General features: G+C 38.2%; 1 protein-coding gene across 6 annotated transcripts in view; it reads right to left on the reverse strand.

Annotated features, from left to right (window-relative positions):
• The window catches only part of mbnl2 (muscleblind-like splicing regulator 2), a 37,635-nt gene extending 26,891 nt beyond the window's left edge, over nt 1–10,744 (reverse strand). For all 6 annotated transcript variants that reach the window (XM_053627105.1, XM_053627107.1, XM_053627104.1 and 3 more), the window contains exons 1-2: nt 10,457–10,744; nt 2,353–2,932 (exon numbers count right to left, since the gene is read on the reverse strand). In XM_053627105.1, coding sequence (XP_053483080.1) covers nt 2,353–2,526 — 174 coding nt within the window. In that variant the 5' untranslated portion in view covers nt 2,527–2,932; nt 10,457–10,744. The remainder of the gene's footprint in view (nt 1–2,352; nt 2,933–10,456) is intronic.

A 10,744-nucleotide genomic window follows, 5' to 3' on the forward strand; every position in this document is an offset into this window, starting at 1 on the left:
AGACTCCCTTGCTGTCAGGATGAACCTTTATGTAAAATGGAAATACTGGCGTGAATTTCTAATGTTTACAGATAAGGATATAAAGGTAAAAATGTCATTTCTGAGCTGAAGAAAACATGTCTGGAACACATTAAACAGCACACGCATCTGTCACAGCTTCTGACATGACAAGTCACATTAATACACTTACAAGTTTGTTTGAAGCGCTTAATTTAAAACAGAGGTTCTCAACCTTTTGCAACTAAAGCACCCCCCAAGCCTTCCCTATCAAGTGGCATGACCCCCCCTCCATATTGAAGGAGACCAGGTATAATGATTCTCTATTCTATATTTTATATATATATATATATATATATATATATATATATATATATATATATATATATATACATATATATACATATATACACCTAATCTTTAATCTGTTTTTGATATAGCTAGATTTTTTAATTTTGCTTTTGTGTTTTTGTACTTTTTTAAATTACTTTTCATAACTTTATAATAATTATTATTAATTCATAATCCATCCATCCATCCAACTTCTATACCGCTTAATCCTTTTCAGGGTCACGGGGAAACCTGGAGCCTATCCCAGGGAGCATCGGGCACAAGGCCGGGTACACCCTGGACAGGGTGCCAATCCATCGCAGGGCACACAAACACATACACACATTCACACACCCATTCATACACTATGGACACTTTGGACATGCCAATCAGCCTAGTATGCATGTCTTTGGACTGGGGGAGGAAACCGGAGTACCCGGAGGAAACCCCTGCAGCATGGGGAGAACATGCAAACTCCACACACACAAGGTCACGGTGGGAATCGAACCCCCGACCCTGGAGGTGTAAGGCGAACGTGCTAACCACTAAGCCACCGTGCGCCCTATTAATTCATAATAATTCATAAAAATAATTTTATGACTTTTATAAAACTATATAACAGGCAGGTATGGAACATGAATGATCAAAATGTTTCTTAACACTATTACTACTTTGAACAAGAGAACTAGGCTGTAATAACGTGTACTATTTTACATGTAAAACATGTCACATACGAATGATGTAAACCGGGACGTAGGGCGCGTGTCATTATCCATGACATTGTTAAATCTCCGGCTCTCAGCCATTCACTGAACAGAGCAGACGCAGAGCGAGGTGAGAGTTCAGCGGGAAAGCAAGACCTCATGCTTGCAGGACAGTACTGCCACATTTGGAAAGTTGCTAAGGTTTGTCCAAAAAGTTGCTAGATTTGTCACTAGACACTCCCCCCCCCCCCCCCCCAAAAAAAAAACCGCTAGACCACTAGATAAAAGGCAGGCTTAGCTCCGCCTCTCCCCAGCAAAAAGAAAATGCAGACGGAGAGGGAACGCGGGGTTTTTCATTTATGCACATTCTATTTGAAAAGCAATAAAATACAGAGAGTACAGAATGATGCCCTGTTTGTTTTTTTCTTGAAAACATTCACGCCCCCCTTCCGAGCTCTCCACGCCCCACCCAGTAACGTCACTGACGGAGGGGTTATTCACAGTGACGTCACAGACCCAACTAATCCATAATGACATTTGTTGTCGATCATTTTAATTATTGATTATTATCGATTAGCTGTTGCAGCCCTAGTTAGACTGTGCCAATGACTCACAGCAGTGCAAAATAACAAAAGTGCACAAACAACCGATGGCATTGAGCTAGTCGGCTAAACTTAAAGCACTAGATAAAAAAGGCAAACATTTTTTTTTAAAAGAGAGCTTGTTCATTCTCCAAGGACTCTGTACCTGTTACAGTACTGTAGCACTTCTTTAATACTAAGGAGACGATGAAACCAGCAATGGATATTTACATCCTCTGAGTCTCAAATACTTAGGCTGCATCCCACAGTATAATAACTACAGTTTGTCAGTACAATAATGGTGTCATTGCTGTTTAAACTGCATTGTATTTATAGTATTTATAGAATGTGCTTTGGGATGCACCTTTGACCACTCATTGAATGTGCAGCACCTTTTTAACCATTGTGTAGTGGAGAAAGGTGCAGTGCAGAACAGCACACGTTGTGAAATGGTCTTGCCAGGAGCTTGCATTACCAATTTTAAAAGATTATATGAAATTGTATTGTAGAATTAAACAACTGAGATGCATGCTTCATGTCTATGTTACTGTGCTAATATTTTGTGAAATATTAGACAATATAAGATATTGATTGTTATTCCTACTGCCTAAATAAAGTAATTCTCTAAGACTGTTTGGTGAGACACATCATGAGAGAGACCCTATTAACTCCAGAGGACAGCAGTGTCAAGGCTCGTGTATACAGATGCTACACAGTAATTACTTTACAGAGCTTCTTACCTTGAGGGAGTCGAAACAGGCAATGACTCGACCATTGTCCACCTGACAGCTCTTGGGTGGGTGAGCGAATTTGCATTCTTCATCACTGCGAGAGCACGTGCCTCTCTGGAACTGACGACACACCTCCAGAGTCAGCCACTTAGTGTCACGCACAGCTGGCAATGCCACAGACATTTTGCTGACAGCCACAGTGAAACTCACTAAACGAGATATATGGGCACTTGTGCACTACGTTCAAGATGTCTGAGTTAATTATTTGCTGCAAAAGGGCACTGTAATAGGTTGGTGGATTGTGAATCACACGTCTGTTTTTATTCAAGAAATGTAATGTTCCTGCATAGCATGATCCTCTGACTACTTTGACAGCAGGCTCAGTTTATAATTTCCTCCCCTCTTTATGATTTCCTGTGGCTGTGGGTGGGACTGAATGCTGCAGTCAGGTGGAGAAAGGAACGGTTTGAGGTGGGAGGATTAGTACTCTGACTGAGGTGGAGAGAGAGGAGTGTGGGTGGTACAGGCAGGCAGAGACCAGAGATCAGTGACACGGGGAGTCATCTGAAAGGCACTTCTTGATAACGGTCTGTTAGGAAGTAAAAAGAAAAGAGAAAAAGAAAGGATATTTTAAAAACACAAATTATTCACTGTGGCAAACCTCATCAATAAGGAACACAGCCAACTCATCACAGTGATGAAACATAAGGAAGTACACAATTTAGTATATTTTAGTATAGTTTTTCCTGCTGCATTCCAAGGCTTGGAGATAAGGCCTCCCCACACGGCAGCCTGACAGACCTGTATCGGATCAGGGCACAGCATAAATCCTATTATATCACATACTCCAAGGGGATTTGGTGAACAGACAGAGTGAGCACTCACTTCAGAGAAATCAGGCTAAGACTGCCCGGCAACAAGCAAACACAGAAACACATAGCACTGACAACGATGCTATCAAACCTAGGCTCTGTTTCCTAAATGCATCGGGTGTTATAATCTCATTAATTTGTAGAAAAAAATGTTCAATAAAGGCCTACTTACTCATCAGGACTGGAACAGATGCAATATCTTGGCCAAGTTTTGCCCATGCAAATGTCAAGACAAACCAAAAATCATGCGCAGTCAAAGCTCTTTTTTGCATGAGACCTCAGACCACAAACTGTGAACTCTGGTAATTCTAGGCAGAGCTTTGTTAGTAAGTGACTATAACCTTTTAAAGGCTTTTTGAGCCTGGTCCCAGATCACTTGGTGCATGAGCGACCATGTTGTGTTCAAATACAGTCTGAGTAGATCTGAGCAATCTGAGCTCCTAATGTCAGGATAGCAGAGCAGGTCAATTCCTAATATGCCCAATCACGTTGTCTGAGAAAGGAAGCACTGTGGCCAACTGACAACCTCAGCTAAAGGGCAAGGGTTTATTTTGGGGGACTATCCTTGCCCAAATATTATCAACTAGCATTAATAGCCATCCAATACATGAATCTACAGAGTTAAGTCAGTTTGTGATTAGGGGAAGTATGTGCCAGCATGCAAATGCACAAATCTTTCAGAGTTTTGACTGGGGAAATATGGGTAAATTATTGATAATGAATCTGTAAAGCCTACTGTTAATCAGTCAAGACTGTGATATGTGTCTGTTAAGTCAATTCTCACTCTGCATATATACATATACACCAGCCTCTTACTGATTGGAGTGATAAATCTGACATTGATAAACACTGCTGACTTTGGGCCTGTTTCTGCTCAGAAACTTTAATACCGAACTACTTCAATTGCTACAGCACTACTCAAAACACACTAACTAAATTATTTATGTTTCATGCTGTATTATATTGTTGTAACAAAGATCATTCTCTTTAGAACTATTCAAAAATACATGTACTAAATGTATTGATGCCCCTAATATTTTCAATAAATTCAAACAAATTGTCATTCTTGAATGTTATGTTATTTTCATTTGCTCTCAGTCCCCAGGAACTGTTGTTGTCTGTTTAACCATGTCCTGTTTCACGGGGGTATACATATGAAGTTGAATTACAGGAAGAGACTCTGTGCTCCAGAAGAGGCTTGACCAATATTATTTGTAAGAGTGCCAACTATAATGAAATCAGTGCTGTGTAGAAAAATTTAGCACTACGGAGAAAAAAAAAACATCAATAAACTATCAGCTGAGTCAAAGGCGAGTAAATTAATTTGTTGTTTAGTTTAGTACTATCTAGTACTAAATTTAGATCTAGTTAGTAGTATCTAAATTATAGGACAAGCATACAAAAATACTTGTGTACAGTCTTAAAAGCATGACTGTAGCTCTAGTTAGTTAGTTAGTTAGTAAAAATTCATAACGTCATGAATCCGAACTGTTCTGCCAAGACTAAAGGTGCATCCCAAATTGCATACTTATGCATTATTCTATGCCAGTTTTAGTATAAATAGTGTAAGTAGTGTGTTCACACTGAACATTCCAAGAAGAAGTGCACTTCAAGTACCCAGATGATATGCTTAGTCAACCGAAAAAACTAAGTGTGGAATGTTGGACACTTCATACAATCAACGGTTGCAGCTTTGCTTACGTATCGGAAGAGGGGAGGGGCTACTGGGCGCTGATGCTGGCTCAAATTTGCTCAGAATCAAAAAAGGTCATGTTGGGCACAAACACATATAATGTTGACATAAACATCAGTGCTCCATTTGAGAGGATACTACCCTTCTAAAATTCACACACTAGACAGTAGAGTATATAGTGTATGGTGTAAGTGCATAGTGTATAGTACGTTATTTGAGACACAGTTTAAATTTTAATACTGATTTTTGCATGTTAGCTAGTATGCACACACTTTATCAAGTAGGCAATGAAAAGCTAGCCAGCCCAGTTCAAGTGGCAAATGGTAGCATTTTAGATTCATTCTTTCTGTTTGTTTCGTCACTTTATCTCTTTGACTCTGGCCTATTTTTTCCTAAGCTTGGCCTAAACAAGAATGGGTGTTGCCTACCCATGCTTGGAAACTTAATGTTAGAAAAATTATGTCAGCCAACTGATATATTGGTTGGATCCCAGTCTTTACATTACATTATGTTATGTTAGCACTGTTAAGAGAAATGTCATTAGCCTCTATACTGTAATATATACTGTATCTTAATTTCTGTCTACTGTTACTGTGTTCTGCCATGTTAGATAAAATGTCATGACTTGATGAATTGACATCGTGATCGTTTAGAGGAGTTAAATTTACATTTAGAACAATACTCTGTGGTTTGGGAAGCACCCTATGAGCTGGTTGGGTTGTACAGAGATTGGCCGATCACAGTGACTTATTCAAATGCATCCCATGTGGTATACTCACTTTCACTGTATGTTCATTTCAGTCATGGCAAATTATTCAGGTGAATCTCAGTCTGTGCTTTTGAACAACATTTTAAAAAACAAGGAGTTGCTTTTTTTTTTTTAAGAAAGTGCACTAGGTATCAATTTCACAGGAATTACATCTCAGTATTGCACCATTTAGTTTAAACTAAAATGTCAAAACCAGGTAGACAACTGCTAATTCCAACAGGAATATTTTTCCATGAACACTTTGCTTGCAGATGTTTTTTATTTAGTTCAATAATAAATGAACAACAGCTAGTTTAATACGGCAGCAGGGTAAGTAGGCCACATGCATTACCCTATTTGAGATAGGCATCAACTCACTCATTTAAATGAACCTCGCTTTGTTCTCCCAAAGGATTAAAACATAATTGGGGCAATTGTGTTTTTAATACTCAGTGACAGAACAAAACAATATTTATAAACTAAATCTCTGTTCAGAGCAACCAAAAAAAAAGCATCTATCACCAGACATATTATGTATTAATTTGTTTAAAGTCTAAAAAGAAGTCAGCATGTTAATCAGCATCATTAGTGAAAGTTAAGATGTGCATAGTTACTGTGTAGGTGTATGTAAACAGGATATCTGACTGGCTGATGGTGGGCAAAGATACTGTTTTACATTCTGCTGCTCAATATTCCGACCTTTGGCGCTGTGTAGGCGTTCCAGCATTTTTCCTGCTGCTGTTTCGCAGCATCACTGGGACTGCAATACCTAAACCAGTGAGTGTGCCAGGGTTTTGTGCTATACTAATTAGCTCTGACGTGTGAGTATTATGACCTTGGGGAAGAGATTTGAAATGAAGAGTTTTGGGATACTGAGATTGAGATTTTTATTGTCTGCATAGAAATGCTGAAGTGTTTTCATTATCAACCACTTTGGTCAGACAGTCACATGCAATTTGCTGCTTTATTACTTTAGATTTATCTAGAAAAAAAACTAGTCAAGCAACTCATGACTGTGATACTGGCAGTACTACTGTCTCTGTCAGTATGTTATTGTTGTATAAGATATATTTTCAGATGCAAACAAACGTGGGTGAAAGGACAAGGACACATTTTTGCATAAATATGGACAGTTCTCTGCTCTAATACACTTAATACAACTACTCATTTAGCTCTCTAACTTTCCAGCTTTTAAATCAGTTATTCATCTTAAAGTATGTACTATTCAGTTATTATTCAGTAACTACAGTGAAGCTAAGAGGAAGTGGTATATAGTTACAAGAGTAAGGAAGTAAGTCTGGACCTACCAATGAGTCTTGGGAGTTGAGTTAATTATTAAGCCCTTCATCAGTTAGATGAAGATTATTGCGAAGAAGAGAAAACGTGAAATTGTGCTGGGCAGTAGCTCCCCAGGAGAAACCCTGGCCTAAATTATGCCTGGTTTATTCTGAGAATCACCCCTCAGTTCCTTTCTTAGCAGCTAGGCCAATATTACCATAACATATTACATTGACACGCTACTGAAATCAACTTCATGATATACACTATATTGCTGAAGGTTTGCGGTTCACCCATCCATTCCAGATTTAGTTCCATTTTGCTGTTATAATAAACTCCACTCTTCTGGGAAGGCTTTCCACTAGATGTTGTTGTGTTCCAGGTCAACTCAAAGGTGTTCAGTGGGGTTGAGGTCAAGCCTACATGCAGACTACTCGAGTTCTTCTACTCCAACCTTGGCAAACCATGTCTTTAAAAACCTCGCATTGGGCTCAGGGATATTGTCATACTGGAACATGTTTGGCCTCCTTAGTTCCAGTGAAGGGAAATTGTAATGCTTCAGCAAACAAAGACATCCTATACAATTTTGTGCTTCCCCCTTTGTGGCAACAGTTTGAGGAAGAACCACATATGGGTGTGATGGTCAGATGTCCACATACTTTTGGCCATTTAGAGTACATATTTATACTCAGTAGAGCCGCAACAACGAAGCGATAAAATTGATTATAATCGATTATGAAAATCGTTGTCAACGAATCTCATTATCGATTAGTTGGTCTGCGCGCGGCACGGGGGAGATTTACTCATTATGTTACTTCTGTTCCGAAAACACGCATAGGAGAGTGAATATTAAAGTTGTGTCCCAAATGACGTACTATACACTTACACTATGCACTGTGCACTCTACCATTTAGTGTATGAATTTTAGAAAGGTAATATCGTCTCAAATGGAAAACTAGCGGGTTTTTTTTACTAACTGGAAATATAAGCCGCTTCCTAGTCGACGGCGCATGACATCATACGTAATGTGACGCCGCTAGCTTTAGCAGATACCCAGAGTCACCGACAATGACTTTCTTCACTTTACTGTTTATGTCACCGTTACCTTTTATAAAAAGTAATGCATACAATCTATTATATAATATATACTTCTATATTAATTTATATTATATACACAAGTATTTATGCATTATTTGTTATGGATGCACAAAAAGCACTGAATTAAACTACAGTCCTAAATGCTGTTGAATTTGCACCATACAGTGTTTATATAAGTCCACTGGACACAAATGAACACTCTGGGTGTTAATTCAACACTAGAGATTTTACTGTGTATATATTCTGATGTGTGTCTGTGTGTATTCGGTTCTTTTCAGTCTTATTTAATCGGACAAACAGTTGTGTAAAGTTTTAGTCTGAAGTTTATATTTGTAACACTCAGTTTGTGGATTTTATTTTAAAAAAACAAACGAAAAACTTGTATTGAAATTCAGCGCCCAAGTAATAACTATACATATATATATATATATATATATATATATATATATATATATATATATACACACACATATATAGTTATTACTGTCAATAATTATTTGCTTGATTTCTTTATTTTTTACCTATTGTAAGGTAAGGTCTATAACTGAATGATGCCATGCAGTTTCTTTGGCTTGTCTATATTGTCAGACATGAGATACATATAATATCCCCTTTAACCTTGAAACATATTGTATCATATCCTTCACTATCCCTATTCACATGTGGAAAATAACTGGTACTTCTTCATTAAGGTTCTCAAAATACGGCTTAAAATAGAAATTATGGATCATGCTAAAAGCCCCAATGCATGATCGCTGGTTATGCTGAAATGGTCAAATGATGCTGTAATTGAGTTTTCTGAGCCAGAGGCGTTGTGTTTAAATTAGGCCAGTACTGATCTGCCCTGATGAAAACGGCTGAACTCGCTGTATCTGCTGTGGCACACACACACACACACACACTGTGCTTATGATTATATGGTTATTGCCAATTAGTGTTCAGTAAATACTGTACAAATGACAAAATTTTTACCAGTTTACAAGCTGGTTGTTTCGTGCATCTTGTATCTGAATTGTAATCGAAAAAGATTTTATCCATATGCGTGTACACTTTATTTAACGAGTCTCTTGTATTTATATATTATTGTAACAGTTGACAAAATGCTCTCTGCATTTATTATTCCTCAACAGGATATTCAAAGGTTAAGTTCACCGTTAAGTTGTGCACTGGTTTCAATCACCTTCATCAATAAAACATTGTGCACATTAAGATATAATAATACTGTCTAGAGCATGTTATAATGGACTATTTTGGTTGTTAAATGTGGCGAGAACGTACAACGCATTTACCCCTGAAGAACATGGTTCAAAATCTCTTATGAAGTAGATTTGAGCAATCAGATTTAAATCTGCTTTAAAGGTGAACTTGCTGCATTTACACTTTCACAATGATAAACCCTTTCTGAATATAATCCACATACTTGTGAATCATGACCATGTTTAAATAAAGTGTTATTCCTTTCATCTCAGTCTCCCCCCTCCATTCCTACAAAAATTATTATATTTTTTTAAACACTATAAAATAGTCTAGAGAATAGGGATTGCATATGAGCTCAGTGAGTATTGTTTAAACACACAAAAAACCCTGACTATCACTAAACCACCAATCGCAGTACTGAACCATAATCTCAGTCCAGTCCTAAACAAGATTTCTCGTGACACGAAAACGAAAGTCTGCCTTCTTATCCAACATTTATCCGACCTCACCCTTCCTCTGGCTCCTGCTTCCTGAAAAGCACTTCCTGCTGTTGAACGCTGCAGAAAAAAACATTTGCATTGATGATCCAGATCTGTGCACCAAGGCAAGTTCCTTACAAACTGAAACCCACTTGATATCTAAATTATCGCCTGCAGGTGAAAAACAGAAAGCACTACTACCTGTTAAAGCTATAAATGTCCCGGATATGTACCTCCAAACCCCAAGCGAGTTAATGAATAAAGTATATAACGCCTAATTATATTATTATTACATGGTTGTGACTGTTCTTAACTGGAACTGACACAACGAATAATGACTGAGCAAATTTGAACACTTACGCTAAAACGTACAATGTTATGTTTTTGTCCAAGTCCAGAACACTTGCTCAGTTCGCTAGTGGATGTAACCTACACACAGCTAGCTAGCACAAGCGTTAAACGCGGGTAGTTAGCTGAGGTACTAGATACAGTTTGCGAGCTAAACTTACTGTAGTTCGCTAGCTAGCATGACGGCTAATGATACAGGCGCTAGCCAGCTATATGTCGCCGGCCGGCGTTCACTTCAGCTCAGTTGCGTGTTCCCTTCACACTTGTGCTTTTTATAAATGTTTAACGTTAGTGCATTGACGTTACTTGTGTCACACGCAGCTCATAAAGTTGTTTTTCTTTTAAGGAGAACGAAGAGTTAGCTAGCGGGAATAACTCCCCAGTTTTAACACCTGCTTACCTCATTGCCACGAAATCTCGCCGCTAGCCTCACCGACAGTCACGAGCCGACACGGCAACCCACCCAGTACAGCCAAACTGGGAGCGAATATATAGAGAGATTTATATATACTAACGAGTTTATTTTAAACATCAAATTAAAAACTCGACGCACTATTAAACATCTTATCGTCCGAACAGAATTTGAAGCGAGAGCACGTCCTTTACGGTTAACGCGATACTTTTTTTTTCTTTTTTTTTTTAAACACTAGCGCCGACTTTCCTTCGAGCAACAAGCATTTGACAGCTT

The sequence above is a fragment of the Ictalurus furcatus genome, chromosome 6 (genome assembly GCF_023375685.1).
Source record: "Ictalurus furcatus strain D&B chromosome 6, Billie_1.0, whole genome shotgun sequence".
NCBI classification, from domain to species: Eukaryota; Metazoa; Chordata; class Actinopteri; order Siluriformes; family Ictaluridae; genus Ictalurus; species Ictalurus furcatus.